General features: G+C 41.5%; 2 protein-coding genes across 5 annotated transcripts in view; one reads left to right on the forward strand and one right to left on the reverse strand.

Annotated features, from left to right (window-relative positions):
• Positions 1-5,256, forward strand: part of LOC306834328 (uncharacterized protein) — a 79,792-nt gene extending 74,536 nt beyond the window's left edge. For 2 of the 4 annotated variants that reach the window (XM_079360175.1, XM_079360176.1), the window contains 2 exons: positions 1,708-2,969; positions 3,598-5,256. In XM_079360175.1, coding sequence (XP_079216301.1) covers positions 1,708-2,969; positions 3,598-4,062 — 1,727 coding nt within the window. In that variant the 3' untranslated portion in view covers positions 4,063-5,256. Of the gene's footprint in view, positions 1-1,241; positions 2,970-3,597 lie in introns of all 4 variants that reach the window. The other 2 variants (XM_079360177.1, XM_079360178.1) reach the window with 1 other exon arrangement.
• A 118-nt stretch (positions 5,257-5,374) lies between these two features.
• irf10 (interferon regulatory factor 10) lies at positions 5,375-10,546 on the reverse strand. The gene is made up of 8 exons (XM_079360180.1): positions 10,114-10,546; positions 8,441-8,636; positions 8,053-8,129; positions 7,819-7,876; positions 7,162-7,227; positions 6,683-7,069; positions 6,331-6,449; positions 5,375-5,926 (listed from the first exon to the last, which is right to left on the reverse strand). The coding sequence occupies exons 1-8, from the start codon at positions 10,288-10,290 to the stop codon at positions 5,870-5,872; spliced, it is 1,137 nt and encodes a 378-aa protein (XP_079216306.1). The 5' UTR covers positions 10,291-10,546; the 3' UTR covers positions 5,375-5,869.
• Between the last annotated feature and the right edge of the window lie 2,732 nt (positions 10,547-13,278).

The following is a 13,278-nucleotide window of genomic DNA, read 5'->3' on the forward strand; positions in this document are numbered from 1 at the left end:
ACTGTATGTGTGTGTGTGGATACAGTTGCCATGGCGACAGTGGGGCGGATGGTGAGACGGCAGGGAGTTGGAAGGCTGTTGAGACAGACGTGCGGGTGAGTGCGGGGCTGATTGGCAGCATGGTTCTGTAGTGTTGTGGCGGCGGCGGGAGCAGTGATGGTGGTGTTGGCGAGCTGGTGGCGGCGGTGGCGGGAACAGCTGGGCTGTCGGCGCGGCATCCGTCACTTCAAAAAGAGCTCCTTTTTAAAAAAAAAAATGTTGGGAGAAAGAATTTGTGGCGCTCCCCCGCACTTCTCACTGAATGAAAAGAGGCAGCAAAATCTCTGACACATTCGAGGATTCGAATACAAACACACAGACACACAAATGCCCAAACAAATAAACAAATTCACATATTTCCTCCAGAATAAAAAAATAAAAAAAAGTCTCACAAACATGGCAAACATGTATGGACGCTCCAGACACATTCTCCCACAACCGTGCTGCGACACAATTAATATGCAAAGACACAGATCCTGCATCCACAACAACTGGTGGCAATATCAACAGTGCTTCTGTCAGCTTTCGGGTGGGTGGTGACTAGCTTTGCCTTTCATCGGGGGAGTAAGTACTGCCGCCTGAGGGAGTATTTGCGTGTCTGCTGCTGTCCGTGTGTTCCTCAAAGAAAATTGGGTAGGGGGTGGGGGGGGGGGGTGCCTAGTAGTAATCTTCTATAGAACACAGAGAACACCCGGAGGTGTCACGGGGGTGGCTCATGAAAGTGGTATAAAAACATATCTACATCTTCCAATCATCCCCAGAGAGTCAGAGATGAAAACTCTCCAGCTGCGAGTACTTTGTGTGTGCGTGTGTGTGTGTGTGTTTTAAAGGCACACCAAATTCATTGCCTCTGAACTCCATCGGCTGCAAATGATATTTTTAGCCCACATGTGGGAGTTATGTGTTTGAATGAAACGAGTAAGTTGGGTAGTTTCAGTCCCACCGCAGTGCACAGAGGTAATGACTAATTAGCGACAGCAATCAGAAAGCTAAGAGTTTCTAACCTTTAAAGTACTTTATATGAGGGAGTGATAGAGAGTGTGATTCAGCTGAATGTTTGTTTGCAGACCAGACTGACAGCTTAGTCTTACCCACAACTGATGCCAGGACCTGACAGATTGTCTTTTCCTATGTCTACACACGATCCCTTCTCTCTCCTTTTTCCTTATCTCTGTTCCTGTCCTTGTCCGTCCTCTCTGTAGGTGAGTGGTGCTTCAGTACAAAGGAATCAACAGTGATCTGACAGTGATGCTGTGTAGCAGCCTTCCCCTCTGTCTGCGCCCCTCATTCTCCCGTGAGGCCCATGTGACCTAGCCAACACCCACGCACAGGGGGCCCCCGACTGCTGCTGGAGCCTACCCATGAATCCCAGCCCTGACCGCGGCCAAGAGTGCCTCCCCCCCAAGAAAAGGGAGTCTCGGCAAGGATCGACTGAACACCACATCCCCCTGGATGAGTTTAAACCCCCTGTGCCGCTCCGGAGTCGGTCCATCGTAGGGGGAGGAGAGGGAGGCAGGGAGGCCATTGAGAAGGACCGAGCTCTTGTTAACCAAAACCCGCATCTCCTACATACTCCTCCACCTCTTCCTGCTCCAGCACCGGGCCTCCCCCTGCCCCTACCTTGGCACTTTAGCTACTCCCCCTCTGTTTCTCTCCCCCTTTTTCCAGGCCCAGTTGGCGAGAGGAGGAGCTCGGGGTCTCCCGCCTGGAGAGAAGATGCTCTCTCCTTACCCCTGCCCCACCACTCCAGCTGGCTTAGAGGGGAAAGCCCCCTTTCCTTGCCGCCGTCCCCGTCTTCCTCCTCTGCGTCCTCCTTTAAGACTCCCTTTCCGGCCGATTCCCGAGAGATGTGGTCCTACATCAACAGCGGCCGGCGTGAAAACAGCTCCTCTCTCTTCTCCCCGTCGTACCTGTTTAGCCAGTCTCACTACGCTCCAGATCGGAACTTGGTTGAAGCTAGACATCGGTACCTGGGCAAGAGGCCCAACGGCCTGGACGGGCCGGGCAGCAGGACTGCTTCAACTTCCAGGCCTCTGCTCACAGGAGAATATGGAAATGATAGCAGCAGAATCAGGCTGGACATCAGTCCACACAGCTCTCACACCAACGGTGGACGGAGACAGCAGGAAGATCTAAACTCCCGAGTCCATTCTGGAGGGCTTTTTTTGTCCGATTCCCAAGCTCAAGAGGGCCCTGAGATACATTCCTCACTGCAGGTCAGACATGGGATAGGTAAGACCAGCTCAAATCCACTCTCCACTAGTCCCCTTCCCCTGGGGCCAGTCCCCAGGCCCAGTAGAGGGGGGCTATTAGATTCCCTAGGGGCTACACCAGCTGAAGCCCAAATTTACTATTCTTTGGGATCGGTTTGCCACCCTAGCCCCCAAAGCCAGACTTTTCCACTGTACAGCCCCTCAGGATCACCTCTGTATAACCTGCACAGGGAGCCAGGCCACAGGCAGCACAACCTTAGAACACACTCCCCACTTGGTCTGCCCAACAGCCATGACAGGTCACAAAGAGAGCGGGACAGAGAGAGAGAAAAGGTCACACAAAGGGACAGGGAACGAGGTAAAGACAAAGAGAAGCACCTTCAACACGACCAAGAGAGAGACGGCGCGCGAGAGAGACGACGGGACAGAGCAACAGATCAAGGGAGAGAGTCATCTCCTTCCCACATTCACACCTCATCCCCGGACCTTCACCCATCTCCCCCCACGCTCCTACCTCACTTCACCAAGGGGTCTCTGATAGAGTTGGCCAGCGGAAGGTTGAAGCGGGTGGAGGAGCTGCGGACAGAGGACTTCCTGAGGAGCGCCGACACCTCCCCGGAGTTCCACCTCAGCACCTGCACTGTGCTGCTGATTTCCCCCAGCAGTTCTCAGGGCTTCAGTCACCTTCATGTCCACCTCACAGACCTCAACACTCAGGTCAGCTCCCTCTTCTGATACACGCTTCAGTTTGAGATATTTCCAATGTAAATATGTTTAACGATACGTGATGACAAAGTATTTGAAGTGGGGTTGTACGAGGTGCATTATACATGTTGTTCATTGTACATGTTGGAGCAACATAGCACAATCATTTTCTTTGGGATGAAAACAGTTTTAGCATAACTTTCATGAACTTTGATGAGTTGGGTTATTAAACACAGCTCTTTGGTCAGCTAATCCTGAAATCAAACTTCACTTTTTGTGAGATTTTCCTGTTAAAACAAAGTGCACTGGTCACGCAATACAAGTGGCTGCATGTGTCAGATAACAGAGCTGCTGCTGGCAAAAAAGTTGAAGTAGTAAAATTGTTCAAAATTATAGCATAGACTTTGAGTGATCCACAGCCATTTACTGTAAACATGATCCACAGATTATTGCAAGTTACCGTAACAAACCCTCTCCATGAAATAAATACTTGCATATTAAAATGATACTTATTGCATATCAGTCCCAGATGCAGCAGCAGCAGTTCACCTTGATCTTCTCAGACAGATTCAGACAGATTGTGGTATTAATAAATAACTGACAGAGGTTGAGTGTGTAATTATGTTGTGGTTTTGTGTAGGAGTTACTGAAGGTCTTGGTGGAGTATCCGTTCTTTGTGCAGGACCGAGGCTGGTCTTCTTGCTGTCCCCAGAGAACCTCACAGCTGTACGGCCTGCACTGCCGCCAGCTCATGGAGGGGGATGTTTGCCTGGCTCTCACCCCAACAGCCAACCAAACCCACCGGACACACGCGCGTACCAGCTCCAGGTCCCATCGAACGCAATTCCCCTCCAGGGTCGCTGGAGAATCAAGCAGCTCGTACAGGGACGAGATGCCACCTCCCCCTCCCCCTCCCCCTCTTCCTCACCACCCACCTCCGTCGGTGCCTGCCCCTCCTGGCGCTCAGGATGCAGAGCCCCCCCCTCAGGAGCAGCCACGTCATCGCAAACGGCGCTGGTCTGCCCCGGACTCCCTCCCCGCAACTGGAACTGGTGAAAGTCTCCTGGATTTACCTCATGGCTCAAAGCTGATGAAGTCGCAGTAAAAAAAAAACAAAAAACAAACAAACATGGCAATGCATATGTATACATGCACACTTACACACATGCACATGAAAACATATAGGCACATACACACCCTCCTTGTCTCTGTTGCACCAACCAAGACAAACAATGGCGAGACCTCAAGGCAGGGTTGCAGGGAAGGAATTAAAAAAAACAAACAATAGAAAACAATTTACGGGTGTCCACACTGCTGCCCAAAAGTTTAACCTCGTCCGCCATATTCTACCCCTCTTTTCCTTAACCCCCTTTTTCTCTCCTTTCCTCTCTTTCCTTTCCTAAACTATACTTAGCACAGCCCTGAAAGGAGCAGCAGCTGAAGGATCTCTGGAAAGCTCCTTAAAGACACACTGAAGACATTTAGTGAGACAATCAAGCACTGTCTGTGTTCACTCTGTTTTTGTAATGATTGTCCCGCACACCTACTTACTGACAGTGTTATCTGCAGGGTATCTTTTTTTCAATTAGTGTAATGGAAGTAAGCCCTATTGATGAAGTGCAGAAATATATATATAAATATATATATGAACAAAAGTTGACTATATATATTACATTACAAATGTTATATACAGTAAATATGCTAAAAAGATTTAATGCAATCTCTCTGTCAGTTTTGCAAATGCATTCTTGTTATTTCCTAATTTTCTTGCTTCTCAGCTGACGGCGACATGTCAGCCTCGGCAGGCAAGGTGAATGTATGAGCAACTCTTTGCCTTTTTTTATTCGCATCACTGGGAGTCATTACAAACAATTGTTCATCAAGGCATTACCCTCCGATATGTTCTTAACATTATCTCTGAGAAAGGAAGAACACTAATGAAAACTGCGTAACAGACAATCCTGCCCACACAGACAGGTCTGTGCCACAATGCCTCGACACTCATGGTGTTTTTCCATTAAAACTGAATGACGGAAAGAGTCAGAAGTACAGTGTGGCGGAAGAGTAATGGTGCTAATAACACGTTGGAACATGATGCTTTGTGAATACTCTTGACCCCTGTGTACTGTACACTTCTGTTCCCATCTCGTTTTTTTTTTTTTTTTTTTTTTTTTACGTACTGTATTTGTTTGAAGGCAGGGAAAACGAAAGTATTTTAAACTCAGATACGGGTATCTCCTCTGATTCAGCACACTCTCTCACTTTAGTTTTCGTGTTCCTTTTTTTTTTTTTTTTTTTTTTTAAGAAAAACCTTACCTGTTGATTTTCTTTTTAAATGTTATAGCTACAAAATGTATATTTTTAAAAATTGTGAATCTGTTATATGATGTTCGCTAGAAATAAAGGAGAAAAAAAGCTTTATAGATTTCATTTCAGTTGTCAATTTATTTGCTTCTTTGATTTTCAGGTACTCCAAACTTATATTATAATTCAACATGTGCACTCACTATAGATGAACAAACCATGGAGGAAATTATTTTACATTTTAAGAATGTTACCAACATCTTTTAGTGGTTCAAACAAATGCTTGCTGTGACAGAGCTTTGCCGGTCTAGCTGCATGGAGGAGGGTTAAAAATCAACAACAGGTTAACATAAAGGGTAAAACCTCTGCAAAGAAAGTCTGCAATGGAGCATATTCATTCTTTCTGCATCATTTATTTACATTTTTCTCCTGACAGTTCTCTGCTTCTGTGGCTCTGCTTGTAGAATGTCTTGTCGAGAGGATGACAGATGAGAATTAAAATCCACAATCCCTTTTAAAGTTGTTCATTGTTGCCCTGGTGCAGAGATGTCCTGTTTGTTTTGCATATTCGTTCCGTCTGTGTTAGTGCTGAGAGTCAGCCCCTCTACTCAATTACCTGTCAAGCCGAACTTCTGCAGCATGTCAACAGCAAACAAGGGCACCACCTAGCCACAGGACACAATGTAGTGCACAATCAGTATGCTTATGAGGACCTCTGCTGTTGGTTAGAATTACTACAGCTACTCAAGCAGGTACTGCTTGGATTGTTTAAGATTACACAGTTGGCACACTTTTTTATCGGTTTGTTGTTTTTTAGTCGGGTTTTTGCATTTGAGAATTTCCAGTGTGGCTCAATCCATTTAAATCACAAAACTCTACTCAGGGAGAATATCTCTCTTTTACTTTTACTATTCAGAGATTATGAAAACACAAAATACAAGAAAGGGTGGTGGAGCATAATTAAAAACAAAGGTCCAATCAAATTATACATTCTACAAAATTAAAAGAGAATATCATCATATTAAAAAAAAGGAAAAAAAAAAAAAGATTCTGTCAGTTTTTCACCCACCTGTGCCATGATCAGTTTTCTGTTTTTAGGTATGTTTGGGTCTGGATACTCTTCTCCGAAGCAGAGCTCGATCTCGTATGAAGGTGCAGGACCCTTACCGTGTAAACAGCTGTGGAGCTCTGTTCACAAAAATGTCAGTGAAAAACTAGACTTTACTTCTTTGTAGAGACAAGAATTATAAAATGTGTCTTTGCTTTTTTCTAAGTATCTGAAATGAATGCATCTTTTGGAATAAATCATACTCTGCTCCATGTAGATTTATATGAATAACTGGAAGCTAACCAATTAAAACAGCTTCTACTAGCTGTTAGTATCTGTGCCTTTTGTATCCTTACTGCATTTTTATCCTCACCATTGAGAAATGTGGAAGTATCAAGCAGCTTGAAGGTCTTTTCTCGCTCCAGTTTGTTTGGCATGGCAGTGTGCTGGGCCATGGGACCACTCCAGTACACCCTGCCTTGGCAGAACCGCTTGATGAAGACCCCATCTGGGGCCACCCATAAGAGAACACCTCTCTCCAGATGACAAAGGAGGCGGCTCATTGCTTCAACCATGCTCGAGGGCATAGATACAGAACTTGGGGAGGGGAAGGAGAGCTGTTGAGCAGTGCAGGGCCCGTAGATCCGCTCATTTCCCACAGGGACACAGCCCTGCAGGATGAAGCACCCGTCTGGGCTCCGTGTGGTCACTTTCATCACACTTTGGCCATGGTACAACAGCATCACTTGCATACGAAAGTCTGAGCAAAGCAAATGCAGCGTGTCACACATACAGTGAAAGGTGAATGAAATGTGTTTGGTTTCTGTGCATTATCCAAACTAGTTTTCTTACCTGTTATAGTCAAAGAAGGGCTGAAGAAGGGTATAGGAGCAGAGTCTTGTTTTTGAGATGTATGTCCTGTAAGATTACAATACAAGTGCTCCCTCATTAGACCATCTAAAGAAAAAAATAAATATTTAATTCAATTAGGAATTGACTAATACTTTGTGTACTGTATATCCCAGGAGGGAATACAACGTTTCATTTTGGCCTTTATTTATATATTATATTATTTTGTAAAATATCACCATGAATAACCGTGATGAAATCAATCAATTTGTGATGTGTAGTGTACATGTTTCTTTGTCAGATTCATAAATAAAATAACTTAACGCCAGAAACAGTGCAGCAAATTATTAAACCTCAACAGAAGGTGTGTAAAAAACTACAGGCAGAAATTTGTGTCAGTACAAACTGAATTTAATCATTTCATCACATTAATTTTATATTTATATAATATTATATTATATTTTTTTGACCTGCTGATTGGACCAGACAGAGGAAATATCACAACAGTAGACAAAGACACGATACTTCTGATCAAAAACAAAAGGATTGAGGATGAGGTCTGTCTCTAAAGGGTAAGAAGGCTTTCTGAAGTATTTGGAAATGGTTCCCTCGAATAATAAAATAAACTTAACAGCTCCAGTTTCTGTTTTAAGCCCTTACCAGTCAATGGCTTTGCTTCTTCTTTACTTGCTCGAAATGAATCCTTCTGATAATGAAGCTACAAAAGGACAAACCAATTTTAGGTTAACATAGTATGACGTTAAGAGCTCAAGATAGATACAGTTGAAAACGTGTACAGCAACAAAATATTTAAAGTGATACAAAGCCTGCCAAATGAATAAGATTCATTTAAATTGAACTTTTCAGACTCAGCAGTAGCATATAGCAGTGTACCTGTTTTTCCTGAAAACAAGCGGTTGTTGGGGACTTCTTAGCTGGGATGATGGCTTGATCCTTTGTCTGCTGAGACTCTGTGGAGAGGCATGTTGGCACAAACATATAGATACACATATGTTAATTTTATCAATGTAATCGTTACTCCTTTTTTGTACGGTGCCTTTAAATAAAATGCATTATTGTCATTATTATTATTATCATTATTAAGGCTTTTACACAATGTTATTAAGATTTTTATTCAATATTTTGTTTCCTCTTTGTGACATTTTCTCACTCATTTCAGTACAAATTGTATGAGGCATAGACAGCTGATAAAAGTACCAAACAGATGATATTGTCAAGATGTCAAGACGACATAAAGGAAAAAGTATCTCTCTGTGTTCACCTGCTGGCTTGACCTGCTCACTGTCGTGAACAATAAGATACACTTTATAGGGTTCAGTGATGTCCAACTGGTTGCGTTCAGGGACCTCCTGGAAGTCAGTGCTTTTGTTTAATGCACATCGAAGACGAGTTTTCCACATGGTGGGGTCTGCTTTATCCCTCCCCTCTCTGAACTTTCCTTTGTACACAGCCCAAGCCTGAATGAGAAGAAATGTTAGCTGTATACTACACCGTTACAAAAACCTCAAACTTTCTATCAGCTTAGACTTTGATCAGACTCCGGCTTGCCTTGGATGAGAAAGTACACTTCAATGCTGTTGTGGACCTGCCATTGATTCACTTCTGGCATTATTTATTTTTTGTCAGTCATATTTTTAATATTATAGAATATAGTCAGATGAGCCCAATTTCAATTAGTCACATAATTGTCTGTCTGTCTGTCTGTCTGTCTGTCTGTCCCTCTCTCTTGACTGTGTCAGTCATTGCCAATGGCTGTTTATTAATAAGTTTTACTTTGCTTGAGGTACCCGTTAAAATTATATGTTTAGATAAGTTTGAGCTGCCAAATATTTATTAAATTAGCACTCAAAGTTTCTGTCTAGTCCCAGACTTTACAAAAAAAGACTCATGAGATTTGTTTCGTATAATCCGGCTTTCTTTAAATTAAAACAATTAATTATTTGAAACAAATAGTTGAGGGATTAAGTTACGTCTCTCAATGCAGTGTTTCTTTTTACTTCCTTTCAGTTATATCGGATTATAAAGTACACAATTGACTTCAAAAATGAAGCATTATTTAAAACAGCCATTAGCTCAATGTAAAAAAAATGACTTAAAGTTCTTGTTGTAATGGGTGGAAAATGTGATGTCTTTCGAAAGTAAAATCTATAAAATGTGATGTCAATCTTTTAGTGAATGAAAGCAGCAGACAAAAAAATAAACAGAGAATATTAGAAGTCTTCTGATCCCATTTAACTTCATCAATCTACTCAAGGCTGTCTGCCTATACTGACTGTGAAGGGGCACGTAAAGACCTTAACCTTTTCCAAACGCTCATTGTAGAAACAAAAGACTCATCTGATTTTCATTGTGAACAATTTGAAGGATATGAACAGTGTAAAACGTGTTTCATTCTATGAAAAAAAAATCCAACGCTTTTGCAATAAACCAACTGAGAGGCAACTTATCATTAACCACAGGGGTTTATGGGCTACTTATCTTCGAGACGTTTTAGTATTGTTTGGTCTTTAAGACAACACACTGCGTTTTTATAAAACAAAAATAAATAAATAATAGTATCAATATTTACAAGAATAATAACTATACCAAAAACAAAGTTAAATACAGAGTACTGTCTCTGGTTGAATAGATCTTTAAATACTGTGAAAACAATGATCCCTCTTAAGACTAAAAGGACATGTCGACTATAGGCTATATTTTACTGACAACTCCTCTGTGTTTTTATTTAAGTTATGTTTCGGTTTAACAGGTCAAAAGTAATTGATTACCTCTATTTAGACCTGAATACAATTTCCTCGGAAAACATTGGTTTAAAACAGCTGACTTAACATCTTGATGGTATCTGCTTTGATTTCTTTCTCACAACGGGTTAAACGCACCTGTCAGTTAAATTCACATGTTCATCATAAATAGAAAGATAATGTAAAAAAAGACCTTGAAAAGAGCTGCATCCGACGTTTGCTTGTAGTCCTTCTTGGCTGCGTGCTTCCACGGAATCCTGAACATAGTTTTGTTTTCATCCTCCCAGCACAGTCCTTCATATTTCCCACTCTCTATCTGAGCAATTAGCCACTCTTTCATGTGCATCTTTGCTCCTGTTTCCATGTTCATCGCCCCAGTTTGTCTTAATGAACAAAAAATGACTTTCAAACGTCACATGTGCACAGCAGCGGCCCGAGTGCGTCAATCACGTTCAAACCTCACTGAGAATATCATCAAGACATTTGAATACTGCCCGAGCGTCTCAAACCACTGAATCTATACACATTTGCTTCATTTATCATAATAATACTCCAAGAAGATTTAGACAAACAGACCTCCTCGCAAACTTAAATGCAGAAGTTCTCACTTAAAATAAAGTGCGCTCGTTGTAGCGAAAGCGAAAGCTGTGAGCTCACTTCATACTTTCGGTTTCCTCCTCTTCCTGAACGGCAGCGAAAGTTAATCAACCTCCAACTAAGGTATGAAGGGGGCCTGGGGTCGGGGGGGAGGCATCACTCGATTAAGAGTCAATGATTCACTTTCTTAACTCAAAAGTCATTCAGAAACAAGCTATGTTGAAAATGCGACAGATTTCTTTGATTTTTTTAAATACATAGCCACAATTTTTATTTTAATATTGATCTCATAACCCAACACCCCAACTGTCGTTATGAGTTACTAGGATAGGATAGGATAGGATAGGATATAACTTTATTGATCCCCAATGGGGAAATTCGGGCGTTACAGCAGCAGCAGCAGTGCAGAATCAAAAACAAAAGGCTACTGTAAGAGAAGACTGACGCAATAAAGGGATAGGGTTTTTCCAGGACAGTCCATTTTGATAGACCAGAAAACTGTTGAGGACATGAGGACTTTTTCTTTTAATTAGCTCCTATAGAAATCTGCATGAGGCCAACAGTACAGCAACACTACATATTAATCACATAGACGAAGAAGAAGCACCCACACGAGGGCGCGCACACACACACACACACACACACACCTACACACACACACGCACGCACACACACACACGCACACACACACACACACACACACACACACACACACACACACACACACACACACACACAGATATAGGCCTACCAGTGGGAATCATAACGAAACGTTCTTGTGAAAACGAAAGTGTGTGGGCGTAAGGATCTTTTATTCTCATGCTCTCCTCCTTGTCTTCGCAGGGTTTATGATGCTGACTGAAAGTGTTTCTTTGTATAGGTCACACTGAATAAAAACTTCAAATCAATAAATCAGATGTGGGACCTAAAATAAGTGCTCACAGTGTGATATAACGATGTGTGTCGATGTTTGGGCTTCTCCAGCAGAGGGCAGTATTAACCCGTCTTAGTATCTGCAGTATAGCAACATGACATAACCCGAGATAACATTTCAACCAGAAAGATTCATTGATAAAAGATTTTTCTGAAGATTATACAAATGTCCACCTTATTTTAACTATCCACAACTTATTTAAAGTGTCTGAGCACCTTATAACAGAACAGCTAAATTGTCTGTTATGAATTCCAGTTGGCTACATCTAAAACTTGTGGGACTTTATATAAAGACAGTCAGTCACTTCAGAAAAAAAACCCTGCTGCATAATAGTTTGTAGGTGGTTTATAAATGCACATCCAAAAGTAACACCAGAAATGACATCCTAGCAAAAAGTTCCTGATAATTCCAGAATAGCGGTCTGAAAACAAATATAACTTTCTGTTACTAACCAAATCAAAGAGGTGCTTATACCTTGACATACATTGGCTTTAGGGGTAGATCCTGAGGTAAAGCATACACTATTGATTTTGTTGGTTAGTTGGAATAACTCATGGTGCATGTCATTATCTTTTTTTCTCTTTTTGTTAATTTTATAATTATTTTTGTATTCATTGTAGGTATTTTTTTGTATTATTTTTGTTTTTATAAGTAACATTCAGCTATTCGATTTGCTGACCATAATGTGACATTGTTAATGAAAAATAAAATAAAATGCTCGTTACAAAAAAAGCAGTTTGTATTTGTTAATTGTCACATGGGAATGTAATTTTTCATTTTTAAGTATTTTCCTGCTGCATTAAATGAATATGTTCAAAAAATATATCTTATTTGTTAAATGTATTTAAAAAAACACCAAACCAGCCAAGAAATGACCACACAAATCATTGAACAACTTTTTAACAGTTCTTATGACAAAAAAATGGACTACAAGACAAAGCTGTTGGATTATACTGAGCTAAAATAAATTCTCAAATGTCGACACAACAAATTAAAAATCACTTCTTAGAATAATAAAGAGAACCAAACACTCCAGAAACAGTGTTTTTTTTTTTTTGTTTTTTTTTATCACAATCCTCTTTGGTTTATATGTGCTGTGCTGTTCTATAAAAAAAAATCAAAGTCAATCCTATGCAAGTCCTTTTAGTTATAACAAACAATCACACTTTACTTTAAATATGCTTCACTTTAGATTTCATGTGAAAACATCCGCCCACCTTGAGCGAGAAAAAAACCCATCCACCTCTGAGGCGTAGACCACATACACACTCACACACCAACTAACTACCATGAGTCTGAGAGAACTGAATACTTTTCATATTGCTTTATGAAAACAGAAACACTCCTTCTAATCTGGGGTCAGCAGGTAAAGGATGAAGCTGCAATCCAAGCAAATATTTGTGCTAGAGTGTATTATAAGTGCAGCATGTGTCCTCCAACCTCAGAGATTTCATTCTGCTAGTCATCCAGATTAAACACACACCTCAAGGTGCTTGTGTTGCTTTTCTCCCAGTTTATTGTTGTACCAGTTCCGCAGTCAAACATGGTTGAGACATTGGCGCACACTTAAGAACATCTGAGCCAGCTCCCAATAAATAGACCTTTTAAATATGACAGATTGTATTACAGCAGAGTAATATAAACCTGAAAATGTCAAGCACACAGAACAAGAATTTCCCTCTCTGACATTTCCACTGCTTGTTGCTGTGGAAAGTGTATGACAGGAATACGTAACAGTTTTGACTGATGAAATATGGAGACATATCCACTTGTCCAGGTTGTCATAAATTGCCTCCCACCATCAGTGTGGGCACCATACACTTGAGG

The sequence above is a fragment of the Symphodus melops genome (assembly GCF_947650265.1).
Source record: "Symphodus melops genome assembly, chromosome: 13".
In the NCBI taxonomy this organism is placed as follows: domain Eukaryota; kingdom Metazoa; phylum Chordata; class Actinopteri; order Labriformes; family Labridae; genus Symphodus; species Symphodus melops.

Coding starts and splice junctions, on each gene's coding strand:
- irf10 (XM_079360180.1), bottom strand. CDS start 10,290: ATGAACATGGAAACAGGAGCAAAGATGCACATGAAAGAGTGGCTAATT. Junction 8,130..8,440: donor TGAGCAGGTCAAGCCAGCAG/GTGAACACAGAG, acceptor GCCTCTCCACAG/AGTCTCAGCAGACAAAGGAT. Junction 5,927..6,330: donor GAAAACTGATCATGGCACAG/GTGGGTGAAAAA, acceptor TCCTGTGGCTAG/GTGGTGCCCTTGTTTGCTGT.